The sequence below is a fragment of the Miscanthus floridulus genome, chromosome 8 (assembly GCF_019320115.1).
Source record: "Miscanthus floridulus cultivar M001 chromosome 8, ASM1932011v1, whole genome shotgun sequence".
Lineage (NCBI taxonomy): Eukaryota > Viridiplantae > Streptophyta > Magnoliopsida > Poales > Poaceae > Miscanthus > Miscanthus floridulus.
Window position 1 is genome coordinate 208,404,947 of NC_089587.1, and position 27,445 is coordinate 208,432,391.

General features: G+C 45.8%; 1 protein-coding gene and 1 pseudogene across 1 annotated transcript; both read left to right on the forward strand.

Moving 5' to 3' along the window:
- Nucleotides 1-9,349: 9,349 nt before the first annotated feature.
- LOC136474751 (DExH-box ATP-dependent RNA helicase DExH15 chloroplastic-like) lies at nt 9,350-27,353 on the forward strand (the record flags this gene model as incomplete). The annotated part of the gene is given in 23 exon segments (XM_066472307.1): nt 9,350-9,820; nt 17,983-18,158; nt 18,277-18,390; nt 18,756-18,801; nt 18,803-18,865; nt 18,946-19,032; nt 19,319-19,437; nt 19,682-19,757; nt 19,759-19,860; nt 20,013-20,393; nt 20,395-20,613; nt 20,706-20,759; nt 20,761-20,985; nt 21,070-21,096; nt 21,098-21,166; nt 21,168-21,278; nt 21,358-21,537; nt 21,539-21,703; nt 24,683-24,919; nt 25,328-25,548; nt 26,784-26,883; nt 26,975-27,121; nt 27,241-27,353. Coding segments are annotated over 23 exon segments (3,489 nt in total), but the record flags the coding sequence as incomplete, so codon positions are not given.
- Nucleotides 13,225-13,927, forward strand: LOC136475452 (leucoanthocyanidin dioxygenase-like; annotated as a pseudogene).
- Nucleotides 27,354-27,445: the final 92 nt, after the last annotated feature.

The window sequence follows — 27,445 nt, forward strand, 5'->3', positions numbered from 1 at the left end:
GTCGTTGCTTTATAGGTTTGGAGCTTTCATTAACATCAATTCTGTGCTCAGCCAACTCTCTTGGGACACCTGGCATGTCGGCCGGCTTCCAAGCGAAGATATCTTTGTTGTCCCGAAGAAAGTTGGTGAGCGCGAGTTCCTATTTTGCCGAGAGGTGAGCACTGATGGTTGCTGTCTTGGAGGTATCGCCGGTGCCCAAGTCGATTTGCTTAACGTCGGCTTCTTTTGGTGGTGTGATGATGCTGGGCTTTTTAGCCGGTATTTCTAATTCTTCTTGGCTCATCTGTGCAGCAATTGTGGCTATTTCTTTTCTACTTTGGTCATCTTGTGCTCTGGCTGCAATCTGGATTGCTTGAACATCGCAGTCAAAGGCGCGTTTCAAGTCACTTCGAAGGGAAAGTACTCCGTTAGGTCCTGGCATCTTGAGTAGCAAATACGGGTAATGCGGTATCGCCATGAATTTCGCTAGTGCTGGTCGTCCAAGAATCGCGTGGTATGATGACTCAAAGTCCGCCACCTCAAATTTGATGAATTCCGTACGATAGTTTGAGGGTGTTCCAAAAGTGACTGGTAGAGTAATTTGTCCGAGCGGCATGGCTGCTTTGCCGGGTACTATTCTGTAAAAAGGTGTGCTTGTTGGTGTGATCATCCCGGCGAGTTGTAGTCCCATCTTCCTTAGTGTTTCCGAAAATATGATGTTGAGTCCGGCTCCCCCGTCGATTAATACTTTGGTGACAGTCATACCAGCAATAGTTGGATCTAGAACCAGTGGATAATGGCCTGCGTTTCCCACGCTAGTCCATTGGTCTTCTCTGGTAAATTGGATAGGATACTGTGACCAATTGAGATATCTTGGTGTAGCTGGTTCTGCTGTCATGATAGTCCGTAGTGCTAGCTTTTCTTGATGTTTGCTTCTGCAATCTGGAGCCCCTGAGAAGATCACTGCTACCGTTCCCCTAGGTTTTTGGAATCCTTTGTCCTCGTGGTTGTCTTCGTCTTTTTTCTGATTGTCCTCTTTGGTGTTCTCCTTACTATCTTTTCTTGTGTATCGATCATTGAAAGTGTAACAATTTCCGATGGTGTGCCTCCCATTAGGGTGTAATGGGCAACGTATGTTTTCAATGTCATCATATCTTCTGGGTTTGGAAAATTTCTTTGATTTGTCGGCCATCGCCACGGTATTGTCTGGTCTACGTTTCCTTTCTTGATGTCTGCTATTTCGGTGATTTTGCTTGTCCGGGTTGTCCTGGTTGCTTCTATCCGGAAACCTCTCTCGTGTTTTTTCTTCTGCAGTAATCATCTTTTCCACTGTCCGCCTGAATTCTTCATTGTTTCTCGGATTTTCTTTGCAAAAATCTTGAAATTGCCACCTAGCCATGATTCCGTGAGAGAAAGCTTCAATCACTTCTCGTTCGGTGATGTCATGCACTTGAGCCCGTAGTTCGCCGAATCGTCGATAGTAATTTCTGAGACTCTCGCCTCCCTTTTGCTTGAGTCCTTTCAGTTCTGCATGAGTGATTGGGTGTGTAATGATTCCTGCAAAATTTTCACAAAAAGCTCTTTGCAAGTCCTCCCAATTTCTGATAGATCCTGGATTTAACTTGTCGAACCATTGGAGGGGCATAGTTTCTAGTGCCATGGGAAAGAACAAGGTTTTGATATCGTCGTCTCCTTCGGCTAGTTCAATTGATTGTGAATATATTCTGAGCCATTGCCTTGGTTCGGTTTTGCCATCATACTTGGAGTGGTTAGACGGTTTGAATTTGTGAGGTAATCGTACTGATGCCAACCTGTTCTGCAAACAGGGGAATCTGTCGTGCGTTCCGGCTTCTTTGAATTCGGATTCGGCCCCTTCTTCTGGCCAAGTGTTGTTTTGATGGGAATAAGTCTGCGAGGCTGTCTGGGTAGGCACCCTACTCCTGGTCTTCCTTGGTTGTTCAAATTGGTGGCCTTGATTATGTTCCTTCCTACTTTCTCCGTTATGGCTTCCACTTGGCCCAAGTCTTTCGAAAGCGGATTTCCTTTGATTTTGATCTTCTTGCCTGCGGGTTGTTGATCTGGCGGGTAGTCTCGATCGGGCTCTCTCTTCATGCGTTCTTGGGATCGTCGACCGGAGCAAGTCCTAGAGCTGTTCGTACTTCTCTCCGCGATGTGAAGTTGCCCTGAGTTCTTCTAATGCTTCTCGAATCTTATCGTAAGGTGTATTCACCGTGCGTCTTTCCTTTGGCTTCTTGTTGTGATTTTCTTTTATCGTATTCAGCCAAATCTGACTCGTATCTGATCCAGGCTTCTCTGCGCTGCCTAGCGCGGTGTTGGCGCCCTTGCTTCAACTTGTTTTTCCTTTCTCTAGCCTGTCTCTGACTCTCAGTTTCTCCATCGTAGCCCTGGGCAAAGGGTGATATGTTGGATTCTGACTCATCTGATGACCTGACATCGGGTGCTTCTAGGGGGTTTAATGGTGACCGAGGACGTCGAACCATGAGCACTTCCCGTGCGTGAGCCGTTCTGTTATTGGTGTTAGTTTTCATACCGTCAGAGTTGCTGATGACTTCAGTAGACGCCTCGATGTCGCAGATCGAGTCTCCTTCTTGGTAAGGTAGAATAGCTGTTGTTGTTGTGCCGACTAGTTGGGTTCCGCTATCTTCAGGAACGGAACCTGGCCAGTGGATGATACAGTCTTGCGATGTTATCGTTAGCACGAGACCCTCCTGAGCTCCTGTCAGTGGTATCCCAAGCATTGGATTGAAAGACCTTTCGAACTGTCCCTGATAGGATTTTGTCGTGTTGTCGAGCCCAAGTGGAAAAGAACTCGGCTCTCTTGAAAGAACTCTGAGGGTAATCCGAGTTGTTTTGGGTTGTGCTCTGGAATCCTGCCAAAAAAGAACTCGGTCTCTTGAAAGCACTTGAATAAGACTTCATCTCGGACATGGAGCTTGAATTCGAGTCGGATGCGCGTAGCCATGAAATCTTATTTGAATCGGATATTGTGAGCTGCGCAAATCTTCTGGTGAGCTGATCCGTCGTAGTTGCCGAAATAGGAAATTCTTCATGATGATCCGAATCTTTGAGGAGATGGCTTTGAAGCCTGCCGTAGTTGTCCGCCTCGCAGATCCATGAGCCGAAGATGAAAGTTGATCCCGTTGGGAAGATCATGTTATCGAGGTCCATTGAGCTCTCGGATGCAAAGTCGCCGAAGTCCCCTACCTGGCGCGCCAGCTATCGATGTTTCACCACCGATAGCCTGCCACGGGGGTACCCGGGGCAGTATGTTCAGGCTTCGGCGTATGCTGAACTCGATGGTTAATGCAAGAGACAGTCGATTTATCCTGGTTCAGGCCCTCGATCGTAGATCGAGTAATAACCTTACGTCCAGTCAGTGTTCGCCTTTGCGTTGGATTGATTGTGATATGTTGTGTTGTGTTGTACAATTGTTGTTCTTCTGAACTCTCGATCTAAGGAGCCCTGCCCTCCTTTATATAGTCAGGAGGCCAGAGTCCTAGTCGGTTTACAATGAGGGTTCCTAGTAGGATTACAGAATAATACTACTACTAAGATTATATGGGAAGAATCCTAGTTAGACTAGATCTTCTCCCTTCCTTGCGGGGTATCTGTGGGTCCCGCATCGACAGGCCCCTGTCACACAGCACATATAAAAGAGAGGTGAGGATCACTGCTCTAACTATGAGGTTGGTCTGAGCCGCCGTGATCCACCAACAGAAAACCTAATCCGATCTATAGTAGTGCTGCCAGCGACGAGAAAGCCACCAACTAACTTCGTCGTCGCCTCTACATCGCCCCTACAGTGTCACCACCGGGCCACTGGACCTCGCCTTCTCTCCACCGCGCGAGCTCCCTCGACACTGGAGTCCAAGGGGCTTACCACTGATCTACTTAACAGAGGTACTTTATATGTCTAACATTGCTATCGGAGCCAAGGTCAAAGTATGGTGTAGAGCATTGAAAAGAAATCAAAGATAACAAGGGTTCAATCCGTTTTGGATCGAAACCCTAACCCTAACCGGGTAAAAGAAAATAGAAAAGGGACCCAACTCCCGGTCACCACCGCCACCGAGCGGGAAAAGTTGCCGCACCGACGTCTTCGCCGGCGCATGGAAAGAAAAGAAATGGCCCCATTCGGATCTGAGAAGAAAGAGGGTTATCCTAACCCTAACCCTAATCGGGTGAAACACAGAGAAAAGAAAGGGTGTCGTTTTTGGAAAGGATCTCAAAGACGAACCTGAACCCGCGAATCAGTCTCGGGGAACAACAATGAACCCTAGAACGAATCCCCATTCCAATCAGCAAAGAACGGAGAAGAAAATCCAGAAAAAGATCCAAAAGAAAAGAAGGGGAAAAGAGAAAGGAACGAAGAAAAGAACCCCAACCCTAACTCATGATGAGGAAGGGAAGAGAATGATTTGGTACAAATAGAAAAGAAAGGAAATCAAGTTAAAAAGATGAACCGAATCGAATCGGGGAAAGAAACCCTAACCCTAAATCCCCAAATCGGTTGAATCCAAGAAGAACAGTGGGTCGGATTCCAAACCCTAACCCTAGATCTAAACCCTAATCCCCAACACCGGTTCGGATAAGAGAAAAGAAAACCAAATCGGAGAAGGGGAAAAGGGGAAAGGACCTACCTCGCCATGCGTCGGGATGACCCTTTGTCGGCACGGGAGAAGAAGACCGAGCCGGGGAGCTGTTTCGCCCGGACTCGGCCAAGGGGGCGCTGCGGCCAGGCCGCTCGACGGCGGCGCGCTCACCCGCTGGGGAGCGCGCACGCCGGCGAGGGGGCCAGCGTCGGCGCCATGGCTCTGCCGTCCTTGCTCGCTCTCGCTCGGTGTCATGGTTGTGCTGAGAGAGGAGAGGAGAGGAGAGCGGCAAAGAGAGAGCGAAGAGAGAGAAGCAAAGAGTGTGAATGAGCTAGGGTTCCAGGGCACCGGCCGTGGCGTCGGTTTTTATTCCGAGTGAAAAGCGCGCGTGGCCGTCGGATGAAAACGAACGCTCCAGATTCACTGGACAGCCGGTTGGCCCAGGCGAGAGCGCGCGGCAGCGCGACTTTGCCGGCCCAGGCCCAGGTTGCGGCCTGGGTGACAGTTCGCGCGCGCGGAGGCAATGGGCCGAGCCGACTTTTTGCCGGTTTTGGGCCGAGAGAGGCTGAATGAGCCCGTATTTTTCTTTTTTCTTTTTCCTAGAAAATTGAAAAAAATGCAAATTGGCTCAAAAGAAAAATAGAAAAAAGGTATTTGTCCTGTGGGTAAAATTCACTAAATTGAGATAATTTTTCCGCTGCTAAAGAAATAGTTGATTCTCCAGTTATTTTGAACCAACATGATATTTAATTGGAGAAAAAGAGAGTTATTCTGCTGCTAAAGAAATTGTTTATTCTCCAGTTATTTTGAACCAACGTAATATTTAATTGGAGAAAAAGAGACTTTAACATGATTATGATGTTGTTATTTTCTGACCAATGTTGTTAATAACAATATCGTAGTTTTAATGATTTTATGCATTAATTCTATTCCTGCCCAACGGTGATGTAGAATTAGTGTATAAAAATAGTTGTATAATTGGAGAAAAATATATTTTGACGTGTTTATGATGTTGTTATTTTCTAACCAACGTTGTTAATAACAATATCGTAAATTTTAATGATTTATGCATTATTTCTATTTCTACCCAACGGTGATGTAGATTTAATGTATAAGAAGAGTTGTATGTTTTGATTTTGACCAACGTTGGAATCAAAGCATGCAATTGTTGTTATTTTTATATTAAGAAAAGGTTTAACCTGGTTTTCATCTTGGCTAAGATAGACTGAGTAGTCACCTCACCGTGTCCCACTGATCATGTGGCACAGGTGAGGGAGACAAACGAGGCTTATGCCGTTTGGGCAACTAAAGAGAGGGATTTTGAATCCCGAAAGATGTCCTATGCCCTTGTGTATAGGAAGTGGGTCACTGCCAATAAGAAATGTTTGGCTGTGATAAAGAACACGATTGAGCCTGTAATTGTGGGCTCAATCCCAGAGTATGACACGGTCACCGAGTACTAGGATAGAATAAAGAGTCAGTTCACTGGCTCTTCAAAGGCATATGCTACCTAGCTGATAAAGCAACTGGTGACAGAGAGTTACTCTAGAAATATTGGCATAAGAGAGCTAACGATGCGTTATAGAAATTATGGCACTGTCGTTTTGGCCATATTTCGGGGGGAGAATAGAAAGACGAGTTAAGAATAATATTCTTCCTCCATTAGAGCTCTCAGATTTAGAACAATGCAGAGAATGCATAAAAGAAAAGTATGTAAAGAAAGTTAAGAAAGATGTCAAATGAAGTGCAGGAATTTTACAGATTATTCACACAGACATCTGTGGTCAGTTTCCTATAAAGAGTGTGGATGGTAATGATTCGTTCATAACATTCACAGATGATTACTCCCATTATGTCTACATTTATCCAATCAAAGAAAGAACAGAAGCATTGGATAATTGTAGATATTTAAGACAAAAGTTGAAAACCAACGCAATTTAAAGATTAAGATAGTCAGGTCCGACCGTGGGAGAGTACTACGGTCGGCATACCCCATATGGCCACATTCCTAGACCTTTTGCAAGGTTCTTACAGGAGAGTGGCAAAGTAGCCTAGGATACTACACTAGGCGAACCTCAGCAGAATGGAGTAGCTAAAAGACGCAATCGTACCCTGATAGATATGGTGCGCAGTATGATAAGTTACTCCACCTTACAGTTGAGCATGTGGATGGAGGCGTTAAAAACCGCCATTCATATTCTCAATAGAGTACCAAGTAAGTCGGTGCCCAAAACACCGTATGAGTTGTGGACAGGAAGAGTACCCTCACTAAACCACTTATGTGTGTGGGGGAGTCCTATTGAGGCTAAAGTATATAACCCAAACATTGAGAAGCTAGATCCTAAAATAGTGAGTTGCCATTTCATTGGCTACCCAGAAAAGTCAAAAGGTTTTCGTTTCTACTGTCCAGAGAGACATGCAAAGTTTGTGGAAATAAGACACGCTGTCTTCCTAGAGGATGAATTGATGAGGGGGAGCATGGTAGCTCGAGAAATTGACCTTGAATAGAAACGGGTGTATGCGCCCACTCCAATGATTCATGAGCTATTTTTCTCACTACTTGCTGTCGCTGCACCGATAGTGTCAGATACTGTGGTGCCAGCACCTGTTGTTATTCTGTCTGTGGCAACAATGAATGATGATAAGGAACCTGTTCTTCAGGATCCTATAGAACCTATTGCCACACATGAGGGGGAGCAACAACAGCCTCAAACAGAAGATGTGCCAAATGTGGAGGCCCCTAGAAGGTCTCAAAGAGTTAGAAAATCAGTTATTCCTGCTGACAATGAAGCATACAGCACTGAGGAATTTCAAATGGAGGATGATTCCACCTCATTTGAATAAGCCATGAAAAGTGATCATTCATCAAAGTGGCTTGAGGCCATGGAAGATGAAATGAAATCTATGAATGCCAATAAAGTTTGGGACTTGGAGAAAAATGTTTACATGGCACAACCGAAAGGTTTTGTCATGGAAGGAAAAGAACGAATGGGATGCCGCCTAAAGAAATTCATTTAAGGATTAAAACAAGCTTCAAGACAACGGTTCTTGAAGTTTGATCAGACAATAAAAAATTTTGGGTTTAAAGAGAATGTAGAGGACAATTGTGTCTATACAAAATTTAAGAATGAAAAGTTTATCTTCCTTGTCGTGTATGTGGATGATATCTTACTTGCTAGTAGTGATGTCAGTCTACTACTGGAGACAAAGAAGTTTTTGTCCTCAAAATTTGATATAAAAGATCTTGGTGAAACATCGTTCGTTCTAGGGATCGAGATTCATCGAGATAGAAGTAAAGGGGTATTAGGACTGTCACAAAAGACATACATAGAAAGAATCTTAAAGAAATTTTGTATGCACAAATGTAGTCCGTCACCTGCTCCTATAGTCAAGAGCGATAGATATGGGGATTTTAAATGCCCCAGGAACCAATATGAGATCGATCAAATGAAAGTGGTTCCATATGCTTCAGTTGTCGGAAGCTTGCAATATGCTCAAGTATGAACGCGCCCTGACTTGGCATTTGTTACCGGGTTACTTGGCAGATTCCAGAGCAATTATGGAACAGAACACTGGAAATTAGTAAAGAAAGTCTTGCGTTATTTGCAAGGAATGAAAGGCCTCATGATGGTATATAGAAGATCTGATTCACTCCATATAGTGGGATATTCAGATTCTGATTATGCGGGAGATGATAGAAAATCCATGTCTGGATATATATTCACTCTCGCAAGGGGAGCTATTTCATGGAAAAGCTCAAAGCAAACCATCACTACATCGTCCAAAATGTATGACGGTTTGTAGCGTGTTATGAGGCAACGGGGCAGGTGAATTGGCTAAAGAAGTTCATACCAGGTTTGAAGGTGGTTGACGACATCTATAGACCACTTAAGTTATACTGCGATAATAATCCGGCAGTACGGTATGCTCACAACAATAAGTCAAGTGGTGCTGCCAAACATATTGACATAAAGTATATTATTGTGAAAGATAAAGTTCGGGATCATGTCATAAGTCTTGAGCATATAAGTACAGAAAAGATGCTCACGGATCTGCTTACAAAAGGCTTACCACCCAACGTGTTCAGAGAACATGTAGCTAGCATGGGTTTAAGGAAAAGCCTAAAATTCCTAGACAAAAGAAGGCCCAAAGATAAGTATCTATTTCAGAACAGAGTAGTGTGTTGTAGCTGTTAAATCTATCGGCAATGGACCGTGACGATGAGACATGCTCTATGCGCTAATCTGTAATGGAATGACCAAAAGTAAATGATATAAAATTGAAAGATGGTAGTAAGATCAAGGAGGAGAATGTTAGTTGATCTCCACCAATAGGCCCAACGGTCTATTGGGCCCTTGGATCTGTACCCTGATTGGGGGCGCCCAACCCTAATATGGTTGGTGGGCCCCTGTCGCACAGCACTATATAAAGAGAGGTGGGGATCAAGGCTCGGACTGACGAAGTTGACCGGAGCCGCTGTAACCACCCACAGTGAAACCTAATCCGATCTAAAGTGTGTGCTGCAAGCGACGGGAAGCCCCACCGCACCGCCGTCACCTCTGCATCACCCTTGCAGTGTCACCACCGGGCCACTGGACCTCGCCTCCTCGCCACCACTACACTGGAGCTGCCATGACACCGACGTCCGTGGACCGAATGGTGACTAAGATCAAGGTACATCAATGGTTTTCCCATCTAAGAGAAAAGCCTACCCCTGATCTACGGTTTAGAGACAATGTTGTCTCTAACACCTCCCACTCCCGACCGTCTCCCGCCACGCGCTATCGCCAACCCAGATGCTACCTCGTCCTCTCCCCCTCCCCTCCCATGCCTGTAGGCTCTACCTCGCCTCCGCGCGCTCGTCGTCCCGCGCCGCCGCTTCGGTTTCCAACGACGACGAGGATGAGGAGGTTGACGTGGATGACGACGACGACGAGATAGGCATCCGCGACATAGACGATGAAGACTACGACGATTTCGGGGATGAGGATGAGGGAGATGAGGGCAATGAGGAGGCGGTGGACGAGGAGAGTGGTGGTGAGTACGAGGAAGAGGCGGAGGAGGAGGAGGACGAGCGGGAGGATACCGCAGTGCGGAGGCGGGAGTTGGAGGAGTACAAGTCGCGGCGGGTGGCGAAGCTGGTCGATGAGGTGCGGGAGTTCAGGGAGGACATCATCGACTACAACGAGCTCACCGGGATCTACGACTTCCCCATCGACAAGTTTCAGGTATCCTTTTGGTTCCTGACTCGATGGGCTAGCCCTGCTTCTATTTGTTTAACCGTGCAACTCCAATGCTGGGTCGGCAAAGTGAAATGCAGTTTTGAATCTTTTGTGGAAGATTTCTCACACGTGTAATTTGTATTTTGTAACGACAAGGTACAGGTAGTTCTCTGCAGCACACTTTCTAATTTAAGCACTAAAATTTGAGTTCCGAGGAAAGAAACTCCTAAATTTGGGGGGGGGGGGGGGGGGGGGGGGGGGCTCTATTTCTTTTCGAGACATTGTTTGTTGGAATGGGCTTGGTTACATGGTAATATTGTTTTTGTGGGGGTGGGGGTCGGACTTGGGACCATGGTGGCTTCATTGTTAAACATTACAAATTCCATCACCTTTCCCGGGAAAAAAACTTTCACTATTTTGACTGATTTCTGATGGCATTGTTTGGGACAAGCTACTCTTGGATGTTTTGTACAGCACTACTAACTAAGCAGGCAACAAAAAAAATCTGGCATGGCCTTCATAAACTGTAGTAGTTTACTGATTTAAAAACCTGAATTAGTTTAACTGTTTTCAAGTTAATTTGAACTAAATTTCAAAATTATAACTTAGTTATTGGGCATTGTGATTAGAAAGATAACATAAACAATCCCTCTTTCACCAATAAATTGTCTTGAAGGCGGATATGTTTTTTTATGCTGCATGTAAATCTGATCATTCGGGAGTTATATGTTCCAAAATTAATTTTAGCAATAGGAGCATTATTGTAGAGAGACAGAGGAATAAGGAAACACCTCACACCATCTTAGGGGATGACCTTTCATATATATAACCCAATGGGCTGGGGTTACAACATGTCCAAATATAACGTATATAGGACTAGACTATACATGTCTAATACCCACTTACCCGCTCGCAGTCGCAGCGGGAGGATCTCGGACGTAAAGACTAGACCTAAAGTCAGTAAACAATTGTACAGGTAAGCCCTTGGTCATGATATCCGCGAACCGATGAGTCGACGGGACATGGAGCACCCCGAACCTGTCCCAAAGCACCCTGGTCGCGGACGAAGTGAATGTCGATCTCGATGTGCTTCGGCGACGACGGTGGACAGGATTGGCGGTCATATAGACGACGCTAACATTGTCACAGTACACGACGGTCGCAGAGGCAATGGGCGCGTGGAGCTCCTGGAGAAGCTGACGTAGCCAACAGCACTCGGCCACGGTATGGGCAACCATGCGGTACTCAGCCTCAGCACTGGAGCGGGAGACAGTCATCTGGCGCTTGGAGGACCAAGAGACCAGGTTGTCGCCGAGGAAAACGCAGTAACGGGCGTGGAACGCCTGGAGTCCAGACAGCCTGCCCAGTCTACGTCGGAGTATGCAGTGAGGGAGTCAATCGACCCGGAGCAAAGGTGGAGACTGGTGGACAGAGTGCCCTTCACGTAGAGCAGGATGCGCTTGATCAACGCGAGGTGGGGCTCGCGGGGATCGTGCATGAAGAGGCACACCTGCTGGACCGCGTAGGCAAGCTCGGGACGGGTGAGCATCAGGTATTGTAGGGCACCGGCGAGACTCCGATATTGTGACAGATCGGCGACCGAAGCTCCATCGGTGACGGAGAGCTTAGCATGAGTGTCAACTGGTGTGGAGGTAGAGTGACACTCGGCCATGCCCTCCCGCTGTAGAAGATCCACAGCATACTGGCGTTGGGAGAGGAAGAGCCCTTGTGGCAAGCGCGTGACGGCGACGCCAAGGAAGTGGTGCAGATCACCGAGGTCTGTCATGGCGAACTCGGAGTAGAATCGCGCCATGATGCGCTGAAGGAGGGCAGTCGATGACGCTATAAGGATGATGTCGTTGACGTACAGGAGCATGTAGGCAGTGGCGCCCCCCTCTGAGTACAAAGAGAGATGTGTCGGAGACGGAGGCGACGAAGTCGAGGAGCCTGAGATAGGCAGCGAACCGCTGGTACCAGGCCCGAGGAGCCTGTTCCAGGCCATACAGAGAGTGTAGCAAAAGACAAACATCATCAAGGCGAGCGGGGTCGACGAAGCCGGGGGGCTGCTGGCAATACACGGTCTTCGCCAGATGACCGTGGAGGAAAGCATTCTTCACGTCAAGCTGGTGGATCAGCCAGGAGCTCGAAGCAGCAAGGCTGAGTACGATGCGGATCGTGGCTGGCTTGACGACGGGGCTGAATATCTCGTCGTAGTCAGCTACCATGTAGATAGACAAAGGAATAAGGAAGTGAAAGATGCGGATCGTGGCCGACTTGACGACGGGGCTGAGTACGATGCGGAAGCGAAAAATTAGGATCTAATTGCGAAAGATACCATGTAGATAGACAAAGGAATAAGGAAACACCTCACACCACCTTAGGGGTGACCTTTCATATATATATATATATATATATATATATATATATATATATATATATATATATATATATATTCAGCAGTCAGCTACAAAATAAGTTATTCTATAGCCACCTCCATTTACGATAATTTTATATACTAATTTACGATAATATCAATACATATTTACAATAGTTGGGTTACTATAACATATGGGAATATTTACCATAACGTTATAGTAAACCACTTAGTATGGAGTTACTATAATCTCGTAAATTAATATAGTAATTATCGTAACTCAAAGTGGCTACAGAATAAGTTATTTTTATAGCCAGATACAGAGTAGTATATATATATAGCCCAATGGGTTGGAGTTACAACATATCTAAATATAACGTATATAGAACTAGATTATACATCTATATCTATACCTAATAATAAAGAGGCAAAAATTTCGGCTTTTTTTTGTCCTATCCTCTAACTAACTTCGTGAATGTAGAAATCTTCATGTCTGTCTATAGCTTTCACGTTATATATGTATGACATCTTGAAATAATTAGAATATAACTAGAAATCCTATTCAAATATAAAATGTGCCGATCGGATTTTTTTTGCGTTTGTTTTTGGAAACTAAGACTCCACGTGTCCTATGCGAACCGAACTCGCACGATTAATTTGCCGGTGTTAGGAAGAAACTCAAATTTGATAATTATTTGCTTTTTGGTAATATGTGTGCATGAGCATGACGTATAAAAGGAAAGGAAAAGAGGCAAATCCAGGCACACGAAGTTTAATAAGAGTAAATTACACGGCCGGTTCTTAAAGTATTGAGTGGTTTTCATCTGGGTCATCAAACTATGAAATCGTACATTTGGCTGCCTAATATATTTAAGTGATCTTATTCAGGTCCAAAATAGACACGAGAAGGGTTAGAAGCTGACGTGGTGGTCACGTGGACATGATTTGAACATAAAAACCCGAGCCGAGGGTCCACGGTACCCAGTGTCCACTTCCTCCTCCGCCGCCGACGAGGACGCTGCCATCCCGCTCAAGCATGGAGGCTCTGAGCGGCCTCTCCGCCATCCCGCTCGAGTACGTCCGCCCGCCGACGAGCGAGCCAGCCTCGGGGGCGCCTTTGACCTGGCGCGCACCCATGCCAACGACCACACCGCGCCACAGATCCCTGTCGTCGACATCTCCCCTTCCTGGACGCCACCAGCAGCCAGCAGCAGCGGGACGGGTGCGTGGAGGCCGTGTGCGCCGCAGCCGCCGACCACCTCCGTGCCGCCGGAGCCGTCTTCTTCGCCCTCCCCACCCAGGACAAGGAGGCCTACGCCAACAACCCCGCCGTCGGCCGCCTGCAGGGCTACGGTAGCCGCCTCGCCGCCAACACCTTCGGGCAGCGCGAGTGGGAGGACTACCTCTTCCACCTGGTGCAACCCGACGGGCTCGCTGACCACGCGCTCTGGCCCGTGCACCCGCCCGACTACGTCCCCGCCACCCGCGACTTCGGTTGCCAAACACGGGAGCTGACCTCCACGCTACTTGCCATCCTCTCCATGGGGCTCCTCGGCCCAGACAGCGGCGACGTGCTAGAAAAGGCGCTCATCACCCACTCCCAGGCAGAGGCAGGAGACGAACATGAACAGAAGCAGCAGGACCTCGACCTCCTCCTGCAGTTCAAGATCAACTACTACCCGAGGTGCCCACAGCCAGAGCTGGCCATCGGCGTCGAGGCCCACACGGACGTCAAATAGCTTGCGCTCGTAGCTCATCCACATCCTTGCGCTTCTCCCTGACCCGGTCGCGTCGTCTCTAGCCGCCGAAATCGACCATACGCCGGAGTTTCGCCGCTGCTGTCTGTCATCGCCACCACAAGCATCTCCGCCGTGGCCAGCCCGCTACGAAGAGGTTGGTGGCGATGGACAGCGAGGGCAGCCACGGCACGAGCGGCACACCCCACACCTTGGGCGCCTGCGCCGTGGGCACCAGCAGCTGGATGCCTAGCGTGCTGGCCGCCCATGCCGGCACCAGCACCATGTAGCCCTACCATCGCTCCGGCGATGTGCCCCAGTACGCGGCAAAGCCGATGGACGATGCGATGATGAGCAGCAGCAGCGCCGTGAACCGCATCGCGTGTGTCCGGGTCGTCACGCCCCGCACGTAGTACCACCGGACGAGCAGCGCCGTGGCCATCATCATGAAGATGAAGAGCGTGCTGACGGAGAGCAAGCTAGAGAGGACGTCGAGGCTGGAGAAGAGGGCGATGCAGGCGCTGCAGATGGCGATGAGCACGGTGGCGTGCACGGGGGTGCCAATCCTCGGGTGCACCAGCGCGAACACGGATGGGATGATGTGGCTCCGCGCGATGTGGGTGGTGTAGCACGACGTAGGAGAGCACGATGGCGGGGCCCGCGTGGTCGTGCGCCTCCTGCCCCGTGTAAACGAAGATGTCGGCGCCGATGATGGAGCCGAAGCCGAATGAGGTGAGGTCCCACCACGTGAGGCACCGTTGCATCTCGTGCTCGCTCCGGCAGCGCAGCGCGCCCAGCTCCGCGGCGTCGGTGGACCGCCCCGCGAGGCGGTCCCGGAGGCGGGCGGGGGTCTCGCCCAGCGCCCGATGGTACGCGCCACAGCTCGCGAACGACGGCTCCGAGAAGAAGTCATCCCTGTGCCATCGCCAGTAGCTCCTCGCTGGTACCGTCGTTGTGGCCTTGCCTGCGCCCTCGTCGTACTCTGCCGGCGCGGACATCTCCGTGGGCGCCATGTACCCATGGCTGCTATGAGGACGCTTAGGGCCCGAGGCCGGTGCCCATGGCCATGCCCAAGTCGATGCCAAGGCCCAGCGATGGCGCGCCGTCCACGGCCGTGCAGGAGACAGCCGGCTTCGCGACGAGCGTAGGCATGGGGCGCGGCTTGCGGGAACCGCCACCGATGGGGACGTTGCGTGTCTCACGAGTTTTCTGTTCAAATCATGTTCACGTCAGCTTCTAACCCTCCTCATATCTATTTTGGATCTGAATGAGATCACTTAAATACATTAGGTAGCCAAACGTACGATTTCATAGTTTGGGGACCCAAATAAAAACCGCTCAATATTTTAAGGACCAGCCATGCAATTTACTCTTTAATCAAATAAGAGACTTTAGTTGGAACTCGGAGATCAACAGGTACAATGTGAAAGCAAAGAAACTCTATTTGGCCTTCTGTGTCCCTAGAGACAATTCTCTGTGTGCCATTAAAAAAGATCGCAATACCCTGTGTGCCTCTGAAAAAGTTCAGCGGTCTTCAGCGTCACTGCTCTAACTTTTTCGTGTCCTCCATGCCACTTCCGTCAGTTGTCAAACTGCAGGTGTGAAAAGACGAAAATGCCCTTAAGTGTAAATATGTCATTAATTTTTTTAGCATCTTAACGACTTCAAATGAAAAAATTTAAAACAAGAAAGTTGTAGATCTCGTCGAGATCTATAATTTTCATATAAAAAATATTTTTATTTAATTCCAAAAAAATATGATTTTATATGATTAATATATCTTAAAAAATCATATTATTTTTTTTGCAAAATTAAATAAAAATAATATTTATATAAAAATTATAAATCTCGACGAGATCTACAACTTTCTAGTTTTTAGTTTTTTCATTTGAAGTTATTAAGATATTAAAAAAAATTAATGACATATTTAGACTTAAAAGGTATTTTCGTCTTTTCATGCATGCAGTTTGACGATGTTAGAGCTCAAACTGACGGAAGTAACGTGGAGGGCACGAAAAAGTTAAAACAGTAACGCTGAAGACCGTCCCCGTGTCCCTGAGCTCCTCGCCCAGCTCCCGCACCTTCTTTTCGGCCTGCGTCCCGTTCGTCCCCGTGACGACGAGACCGCGGAGCTCCGCCGGCACCTCCCGCGTGCGCCACTCCGCGTGCCTCGTGGGCATCTTGGCCTCGGTCGCGTCCGCCATCCCGTTCGTCCCCGTGACGACGAGACCGCGGAGCTCCACGTGCCTCGTGGGCATCTTGGCCGCCTCGGTCGCATCCGCCACCGCATCAAGCTCCCACCGCAGTGCGTCCGCGCGATCCCTTGGCTACTGGATCTGCTGAATGGGCATCTTCTCGCGCTCCGATGATGCCGCCGCCTGGCCCCGCGCCAGCAGCGGCGACGACGGCCCGCCGCCCAGGGCGCTAGGCGCTAGGCGATCCCACCGCCCGGGGCGCCAGGCGTGGTCGACGGCCAACTCGATGTGGAGGACATCGTGCGTGATTAAGTCGGATTGTAGCTGCAGCTCACGTACGAAGTTGGACGCTCCTTCTCGTGTAGTCATGCTTGCTGCCGTATCGGTTTGGTTTGTGGAACATACGTGGACAGCCCAAAATTACGGCCCGTAAACACTGAAAGTGCCACAGCCCGTGAGACAATTTCCCTTTTATTTTCCTGTATTTCCTTCTAATTTACCGATGTTCTCTTTAATTGCCTCGCCTGATTTTTATTGTTGTTCCGATAGCATGTATTTTTTTAATCATTGTTTGGCTAAAAAAACTATAAATAATCTCTTGTGATCTGTCTTTCTAAGGTAATGTTTGGTTCGAGCTACTAAACTTTAGTAGCTACTAAACGGTTTAGTCATTTTTAGTAACTCCAAAATTACTAGAGAAGACTAAAGCCCTTTTAGTAGTTTTTAGTCATAGCGTTTGATTAAAAATTTTCTAAGGGGACTAAAAGCTACTAAATTTAGTAGCTACTAGACGAATCAAACAGGCCCTAACTACGTGAAAATTCGGGCACCTAAAATATAGCAATTTTTTAGAGACATTTTAATAGAAATCGTTTTCTATATATTACTACCCTTCAATAGTTTTTCTATTTTTTATATGCACTCTATAGAGTCAATCTCGCTCCTCAAATTTTCGGGCAATAAGTTATCTATAAGTAAACATTTGGTGTGTTTTGTTGTAATAACACATGGATATATGTGTTTGTTGACGGCACACCACTAATGCCTTTGCTGTTGGAGCCTGTTCGCATCATGGCACGCGTGCATGTTTGTGCCTTGCTTTCTACCTTTCTAAACTCACAGCAGGTACATACAGATAATTATCTTTTCAAATTAATCAATCTGTTGTTAATTTTTCACACATGGGCTTCGTTCGGCTTGCTGAATCTTAGCTGGAACTGGCTGAAAAACATTGTTCTGGCTGAATTGTTGTGGGAGAAAAACACTGTTCCGACTTAAAAAAATAAGTTGAATAAGCCGACTATGGGGTAAGCCGAACAGGGCCATGAGCGATACTTTATTGCGCTAGCATTTATTGCCTTGGAATCTACTTGATATATCGTAGTCCAATTAAGGTCAACAAAAATAGCTACAACAACAACAAAGCCTTTAAGTCCCAAACAAGTTGGGATAGGCTAGAGTTGAAACCCAGCAGAAGCAATCAAGGTTCAGGCACGTAAATAGCTGTTTTCCAAGCACTTCTATCTAAAGCTAAATCTTTGGGTATATTACATCTTTTCAAGTCTCCTTTTATTACCTTTACCCAAGTCAATTTTGGTCTTCCTCTGCCTCTCTTCACGTTACTGTGCTGGCTTAGGATTTCACTACACACCGGTGCCTCTGGATGTCTCCGTTGGACATGTTCAAACCATCACAAACAAAAATAGCTAACTCTTTTTTATTTTGTCGAATGCACGAGCACCATGCAACAAGTTATGTATCCCGTTGCAACGCACGGATATATTTACTGGTGTCTAATAATTATCCTATGTCCACAAGCTATTGTACTCCGTTTTTCTTACACTGTTTCCTATCTTCTTGTAGCGCTTGGCTATACAAGCATTTTTAAGAGGTTCATCTGTTGTAGTTTCTGCACCTACAAGTAGTGGGAAGACATTAATAGCAGAAGCTGCAGCAGTCGCAACAGTAGCTAGAGGAAGGCGTCTCTTCTACGCAACACCATTAAAGGCCTTGTCAAACCAGAAGTTCCGTGATTTCCGGTAAAATGTTATTTTCTGATTCTCCTACTTTTGCAGGTTTACTATTAAATCCATAAAAAATAAATCAGTTTATCTAGTAAATTCATTTTTGACACAATTGGTTGTACAATTATTTCAGGGATACCTTTGGTGATCATAATGTTGGCCTTCTTACAGGAGATTCTGCTATCAACAAAGATGCTCAGATCCTAATTATGACGACAGAGATTTTACGTAACATGCTGTACCAAAGGTATTTTAGAATGATATACAATGATCAATATGGATTGCTGCAGATACTCACTCTGCATACCAGTTTAGCAGTTTGCCATTTTTAATTATACAAATATAGCAGAAGCTTTTATGACGAGAACCATTCACAGTAGATATACACTTAACTTAAATAAAATTATTGCCAGCCTTTCCCAAATTGTACACACTGATTTTAAAATACAGTGTGATTTCTTTTCTCGATAGTTTTCCTGTTTCTTAGCTATAAGGTAGTGTCTTTAGGGAGGTCAATCTTTTGCCGGTAGGTAGTTCTAGGTCGTAAGTAGTAATTGATGTTCCCTGTCCTGCATCTGAGATGAGTCTTGACATCTTCTGTTTGTACTGCAGTGTTGGCATGACAGCCTCTGAAGGTAGATTATTTCAAGTTGATGTCAATTGTTTTGGACGAAGTCCATTATTTGAGTGATATCTCACGTGGCACTGTTTGGGAAGAAACTGTATGCTATTGGATTACTCTCATATTGATCACTTGTGTTCATGTTGGTCATTTGACTTAGCCACTTTTATCATGTCTTAGGTCATATATTGTCCAAAGGAAGTCCAGCTTATATGTCTGTCAGCCACTGTTGCAAATCCCGATGAATTAGCTGGCTGGATAAGTCAGGTAATGGCAGATTCATGTTTAATTATTTGTGAGCTGGTTTTCTTTATCCTCAGTGATGATTATGCAAGAATGTGAGCTTGTCTTCCTACTATAAATTTAGGTGCAATTTTTCCTACCATTGGCCTAGGATTTTCTCTTACTATAAATTACAGTGAGACTGCACAAACACATGCATGCGCAAATGTTTTGTTATAAACATAATGATTTACCTTTATTTGCTCAGTATTGCAAGACATTGTTCTATTTTCTGAAGTATGGAATCATTCTTATGTATCTTTCCTTGTAGATTCATGGTAAAACAGAGCTTGTAACATCGAACAAACGTCCAGTTCCGCTTACTTGGCACTTCTCGAAGAAATACTCATTGCAACCACTTCTTGATGGAAAGGGGAAAAAAATGAATAGGTACCAGATGTGCAAGTCCATTTTAAAAGATAAGGGATGTGGTTTCTAGAGTGGTCCAATTTTTTTCGTGGAGACATGCAGAACTTTAAACTCAAATTCGTTCTTGATATTAAGGACAAAAATAAAAACAAGTGCATATGGATCTCATGAGTCATGACACATGGGATTTTCCTTTCACACTGGAATTTATATTTGAAAATAGGGGTCACATTACAACTTTCATTTTCTTCTTCTATTCATACAGGAAACTGCGGATGTCTAACTTCCAAAACTTATCATCTCCAAAGAGTGAGTTCTATTATGTCAAAGGAAAGAGGAGGATTTAGAACAAATAAAATTGAGCAAGGTAATAGCAGCTCTTTTGACATATCGAAACAGGTTCAGTTATCAAAGCATGAACTCAGCAATATGCGCCGTTCCCAAGTATGGACTAAAATCCCTTTTAAGCTTTGCTTACTTGCTTTCTCACATAATAGATTTGAATTGCCATTTGTTATTTTTCTTCCTAGAAGACATGTGGTCCAATTATGTGGAATGACAAATTGATGCCATTTTCTTGGTACCTTCGAATGCAGGTTCCACTAATACGTGACACTTTATCACAACTATGGGAAAATGACATGCTTCCAGCTATTTGGTTTATTTTTAGTAGAAGAGGGTGTGATGCAGCTGTTGAGTACCTTGAGGATTGCAGACTGTTGCATGACTGTGAGGCTAGTGAAGTCGAACTGGAACTTAGGAGGTTCAAGATGCAATATCCTGATGCTGTTCGAGAAAGCGCTGTGAAAGGACTGTTGCGAGGAGTTGCGGCCCATCATGCTGGTTGCTTGCCACTGTGGAAATCATTTATTGAAGAATTATTTCAGCGTGGCCTTGTTAAAGTAGTTTTTGCGACAGAAACCCTTGCAGCTGGGATTAATATGCCTGCTAGGACGGCTGTGATGTCTTCTCTCAGTCAAAAGAATAGATGCTGGGCGCCAGCTCTTAACCCCAAATGAACTATTCCAGATGGCAGGTCGTGCTGGAAGGAGAGGGATTGATACAGTTGGGCATGCTGTTCTTGTTCAGACTCCATATGAAGGGCCTGAAGAGTGTTGTGACATCATCTTTGCCGGACTTGAGCCACTTGTCTCACAATTCACTGCATCATATGGGATGGTTTTGAATCTTCTTGCCGTATGTATTTTTATTTCTTTTTATTATTATCTATTCATGAAGTTCCTGCTTTCTCCAGATCTTTATCTAATGGGTTGGAATATGCTGTCCAGGGTTCAAAAGTTACACATAATCAGAAAGAATCGGATGATGTTAAGGTCAAGCGGCTCTGGAAGAACCTTAGAAGAAGCTCGAAAGCTCGTGGAGCAAAGCTTTGGGAATTATGTTGGGAGCAATGTAATGGTTGCTGCCAAAGAAGAGATTGAAAGAATACAGCAAGAAATACAATACCTCTCTTCAGAAATTACTGATGAATCTATTGACCGAAAATGCAGGGAAGAATTATCAGAGGAAGACTATGCTGAGATTTCCCTTCTACAGAAGAGACTAAAGGTAATATTCATTGTTTAGTTGTTTTGATCTATTAAAGTTAATAATATATTGATCCATCTAATGTTCTACACCCCTGTCCCTCAGGAAGAGAAGCAGATCAGAAATGAGCTGAAAAAAAAAGATGGAACTGGAGAGAATGGCTGCATGGAAAAATCGGTTAGAAGAATTTGAAAGTGGCCATCCTTCCTTTCATGTGCCTGCAATACAAAGATAAGGATTCAATTCAGCACACGATCCCTGCTGTATTTATTGGAAACCTCAACTCATTTGCTGATCAAAAGATCACGAACATGGTGAGATACTTTTTTTTAAAAAAATAAACATTGCAGAAGGAAAACCGAAGCAGGCTTACTCCTTATATACTTACTGCAGGTGGAAGATGATTCACTTGTTTCTGGCAAGCAGAAACTTGATAGTGGGGAACCACTCTATTGCCCATCTTACTATGTAGCTTTAAGTTCAGATAATTCATGGTATTTGTTCACAGAAAAATGGATAAAAACTGTTTACAAGACAGGTCTACCTGCTGTCGCTTCTGTTGAAGGGGGTACAGCTCCCTAGAGAAACCCTGAAGCAGCTCCTCCTGCGTGAAGAGTTGATGTGGGATAAAGTTGAAAAATCAGAATATGGCTCTTTGTTAAGCACGGATGGTTCTTTAGACACATGGTCGTGGAGTCTCAATGTTCCTGTGCTTAATAGCCTTTCCGAAGATGATGAGGTTTTTTTTTTTAAGACATCACCGGAGGGGTGAGAGCCCCACCTGAATGGATTTTCCATTGATTCCGGCGAGCCGGTGGATGGAGGGTGCCAAGGCACCTACAGGGTCGAGGACTCATAGTCATATTTAGATTACAAATGAGGAGGTAGGAGAGCTTAGTTCATTACAAACATTGCGCACCACTTGTCAACTATCCATCGATCTTTGACTTTTAGGCGGCAGCTCCAGAGGCGACATGCTTCCTTGGCAGTAGCAAGCAGCCGCCGAAGGCAAGGCTGTTGCTGACGGAAGACGACGTCGTGCCTATGGTTCCAAACTTGCCAGCAACAGAGGAGAATCATTGTAGAAAAGAGCTTTGATGGCACCTCAGCCGGCCTGGGCAATTCCCAGAGCCTGTTGACAGGAGGGATAGGCAGGTGTCTCCATCCAAGGTGGTTCCAGAAAGATCTAGCGACCGTGCACTGGAAGATGAGATGGTCACATGTCTCAGCGGATTGGCCGCAGAGTTCGCAAATGTCGTCATCGAGGACATGCTTGTTGTGGAGGTTTGCTCGGCACTGAATTCTTTCATGGAGCAGCAACCAACCGAAGAACCGAACCCGAGGGGGAGCACGGCTTTTCCAGACGAAGTTGTCGATCATACTGACTTGTCCGGAGTGTGTCGAGACACGGTATATGCTGCCGGTGTCCAGCCTGTTCGCCGTGCAAGTAAACTTGCTAGAGCGTTCGTCTGGCTGCTGTTGTAGGTTGATGGAAGCGATGATAGCCTCGACCTCAGCCTTCTCGCTGCATGCCTGGGGAGAGAGTCGCGGCACCAGGATGGTCGCAAGGCCGCGAATGCATACTTCCCTGACTGAAACATTTGGCTGAGTGCAGTGACTGAGTAGGCAGGGAAATTTGAGTGCCAGCGTGGTGCCCTCTGTCCATGAATCCCACCAGAACGTCGTAGATGCACCATCTCCAATGACGACCTTGGTTATACATCTGTATGCTGGCAGTAGAGATTTCAGGCCATCCCAGTGGTTACCGTCATTGGCCCCCTCCAATGTTGATAGGTCTGTGTGTTGCCGTGCCCAGGCTGCCCATGCTGACTCTTCTGGATGGTGTAGGCGGTGCAGCAGTTTAAGGAGGAGGCAGGCGTTCTGTGTAGCCAGATCGCGCACCCCCAATCCTCCTTCAACTTTTGGCTTCTGGGCAACCTCCCATCGTACTAGGCATTTGCTTCCTGAGGTCTTATCTGTTCCAGCCCAGAGGAAGGCACGCCGTTTCTTGTCAATGGCCGCGATCACTCCTGGTGGGAGGGCCATAGCTTGCATCATATAGGTTGCAAGGCCGTCAAGTGCCGAATTGATGAGGACAAGTCGCCCTTGGTGGTTCAGGAGGGCTGACTGCCACCCAGCAAGCCGGCGGTCCACTTTGGAGATGAGCGGGGTGAAAGCGGCGAGATTCAACTTGACATTGGACAGAGGCAAACCTAGGTATACCTGTGGGAAGGACCCCTTTTGACACTGCAGGATACGCACAACGCGCTGAAGGCGGTTCTCAGGAACGTGCATGGGCACCAGAGTGCTTTTGGAGAAGTTGATCTTAAGTCCAGTGGCCAGTGCAAAGTCATCTAATGTTGTCTTTAGCCGCCTGACATCAGTCAGCTCCGCACGGACTAGCAGTAGCGTGTCGTCTGCATATTGTAAGACTGGGCATGGACCATCAATGGAGGGGTGACGGATGCCCGAGTCTTGTTTGATCAGCTGCTGTAAGACATCAGCCACCAGAAGAAAGAGGTATGGGGATAGTGCATCACCTTGCCGCAGCCCCCTTCTGCACTTGATCCATCTTCCTGGACAGCCATTGATTAGGACCGAGGAATGAGAGGTGGTGAACAATTGGGTCATCCATTGAATCCACGTTGGTGGGAACCCCCTGGCATGTAAAATTGCGAGCAAGCTGTCCCAACTAACAGAGTCAAAAGCCTTGGCGAAGTCTAATTTGAGTACCAAAGTGGGACACTTTTTGCGGTGGCACTATTGGACGAGCTCTGTTGCATAAACAAAGTTCTCTGAAATTGATCTGCCTTTGATAAAACCGGTCTGATCGATGTCAACCAACTGCTGAACGTGCCTTTGCAGCCTGGTGGTAAGAATCTTGGTGATAATCTTGACCGGGCAATTCTGGAGGGAGACCGGCCTAAAATCTTTCGGAGCTGTGGCCCCCTGACATTTGGGCAGCAGAACAATGTATGCCCGGTTGATGCGGTCTAGATCCACCGTGCCTTTGTAAAAGCTTGAGAGGAAGCTGAGGATGTCGTCTTTGATGGCAGTCCAAGCAGTCACATACCAGGCTGGGCCGAATCCATCGGGTCCAGGGGCGCTGTTGATGTTCATTGATTTAACTGCATTGAGAGCTTCACCTTCAGAGAAAGGAGCCACCAGGTCGGCCAGACTTGCTCCTTGTCTGTTCTGTGACGTTGTAGTAGACAGATAGACTTAACATACACTAGAATTGATGTTCCAGTATGAATGTTATTATTTTGTATCTTGTAATGGTTGCGTCCTAAGATAGGACTAGTGCACCTTACCACTGGCAGTCCTATATTGGCCCCGTTCGGCTTGCTGAATCTTGGCTGAAATTGGCTGAAAAACACTGTTCTGGTTGAAATGTTGTGAGAGAAAAACATGGTTCCGGCTGAAAAAAGAAGCCGGACAAGCCGGATATGGGGTAAGCCGAACGGGGCCATTGATGCTAATATAAAAACCAATCACCAATGCCTACGCATAATTTCAGATAAGCCATGTTTTATAGGCATAGTTAAATTAGTTCCCTACGAAATGATTTCCAGCTTCTGCATGCCATTCTGTCGTCGTACAGCACTTTTTTTTTTGGGGGGGGGGGGGGGGGGGGGGGGCGCTGTCCTTTTCCAACTTACAGTTATTTTAGGTTTAACTATCCTTTGTTAACATTTTAAACTTATTTTGATCACAGGTAGAACGATTCTCCCAGGAACATCAAGATGCTGTAGAATGCTACAAGCAACCGAGGAGGAAGATTTCACATTTGAAGAAAACAATAAAGAGTACTAAGGGTTTCAAAGAATTCCAAAAGATCATTGACATAAGAAATTTTACAAAAGAGAAGATTGAGCGCTTGGAAGCTAGATCCCGTCGCTTGACTCGACGGATAAGACAAATTGAACCGACCGGTTGGAAAGAATTTCTCCAGGTTACCATGCATCTTTTTCTATATTCATATATTTTTTCCAAGTATCTCTTCATGCATCAATTTCCTTATGTTCTTTTCTGATCTTATAGCTGAACGACGTTTTAGGCATTGCAGTATGAGCTGCTGCATCCATTGAAGGCGATGTCCCTCACGCCTCGCCCTACTCCCCTCTTCCACCAATCATTCCCAATTTGGGCATTTGGGCACAACGGTGCCTTGCTCTCTTACACTCACTCATCATAAGTGGCACTTGATAATTCTTAAAATCTGATGGTTTCTACCATGTCTCTACATACATAGGTCACATATGGTGTTCATTTGCATATTGCTTGTCTATCCGTATGTTTGCCATCAATGGACCTTTCATCAGGTATTAATTTGTGGTTCTCTATATGAAATATTTACCAGATTAGCAAAGTCATACAAGAGGCTAGAGCATTAGATATCAATACTCAGGTAATCTATCCTTTGGGTGAGACGGCAGCGGCTATACGAGGGGAAAACGAGCTCTGGCTTGCTATGGTTCTAAGGAACAAGGTCCTCTTGGATCTAAAGCCATCTCAACTGGCAGCAGTTTGTGGAAGTTTAGTCTCAGAAGGGATCAAACTTCGTCCTTGGAAAAATAGCAGGTGCAGAACTGTACTACCTCTTTTGTTTTTCATGTTTATGTTTATAACTTGCTACATACTCCTACATTTACTTGCTTAGTGTCTTGATATATATGATGTGATGTCTACATTTTTTTTTTGCGACCACAGTAAGCACGTTTTTCCTTAAGAGGAAGAGAAAGTTACAACACACAGTCCTAGTAAGCCTAGTTTTACCAAGACCAGCATGATCCTTGCAAGACTAATCTAAGAAGTATTACCAGCAAAGTTCACAATTAAGTAATTACATAAAAACAATTTGCGACCGGATGATGAGCAGCACTAAGAGAAGCAGCAAACAGTGACACAACTAGCAGCTAAAGGCGACCCCTCTAACTCTAAGCAACCAAGACCACACACAACAAAGTTCCTAACAGCATAGCAACCCAGCCATTGAGGCCATGCACAGTCCACATGAATATAGTGTCTGTTTTCATGGAAACACTTGCATGACAAGTGGGCAGAAGGATCTGTCACCTAGTAGGCCAAAGTAGCCGCGATTTCACTCCCCCAATCAGAACCAGGGAAAAGCTGCCTGACGGATTCATGTTTCGATGAGGAAAGTGAGCTTGCAGAGGTCTTTCAGTACTGCACAAATGAATTAGCATCCGGTGTCTCCTTGCCCGTGGCAATGCCAAGCTTCCTGATGAGATATCTACATAATATAGAGTTCCTTATCCAATTTTGTTTTCAGCAGCAAGATTGGTTCAAATGCGCTTGCATTTAATTAAAATATATCAATGGGACAGATATCTGTCACATTAGGCTGTCTAAAAATGTGGATATATCAATGGGGCAGGTATCTGTCACATTAGGCTTTCTAAAAATGTAGATCAGCACATTGTTTGTCTCATATATGCTTTCCACTGTAACAATTGTAGTACTTCGCTAACAAAGATAATGACAGCTCAACCATGCTGTTGTACTCATTAGAGTGTCTATTCGCAGTTGTCGTACAATGCAAGCCCTATTTAGCAGTGACATAATGCTCCTACCAACATGTTTAAAAGTTTTTTCGTTTACAATTCTGTTCCTAGTTTTTCCTCATGAGAAAAATACACAAAGATTTAGAACAATGTCCAAAGACGGACTAGCAATGTATTAAGTATAAGAATTCATTAATACACTTTCATCTGTATATGGTTGATAGTTCTTTTTAAAAAAAAATGTTTGGTCTCTTCTTAATGATGTCCTGCTGACTGTTTGGCTTTTTGCAGCTATGTATATGAACCTTCTTCTGTTGTTACTGGTGTTATAAGTTATTTAGAAGAGCAGAGAAATTCGCTAATTGATCTCCAAGAGAGACATGGTGTTAAGGTTTGGCATATCATGCTCCTGTTTATTAGTGTTGTTTGTCCAATTGTTGTCTTCTCTCTGCTTTCTGATTTGTTTATTCCTTTGCATATAGATACCTTGCGAAATAGATGCCCAGTTTGCTGGGATGGTTGAAGCCTGGGCTTCAGGGTTGACCTGGAGGGAGATAATGATGGACTCTGCAATGGACGATGGAGATTTAGCCCGTCTACTCAGGCGCTCGATAGATTTACTAGCTCAGGTCTGTTATCAAGCGAGCAGACTCATTAACCAATGTTTCCCGTGGATTATCTATTTTTGATAGCGCAATACTCTGTCATGATGCAATTACACTGCATAATATTTGGCTTAATTTTCCAGATTCCAAAACTGCCAGACATTGATCCAGTTCTCCAAAAGAATGCACAAATTGCTTGCAGCGTCATGGACCGAGTACCGATTAGTGAGCTTGCCGGTTGAAAGCCCAAAACCTGTAAGTACTACTAACAGAGGGTTTGCCCGGCTGCTTATTTTACAATTGTTATAGGTAGGCAATTCTTTGTTGTACCATGAAAAATAATTACCA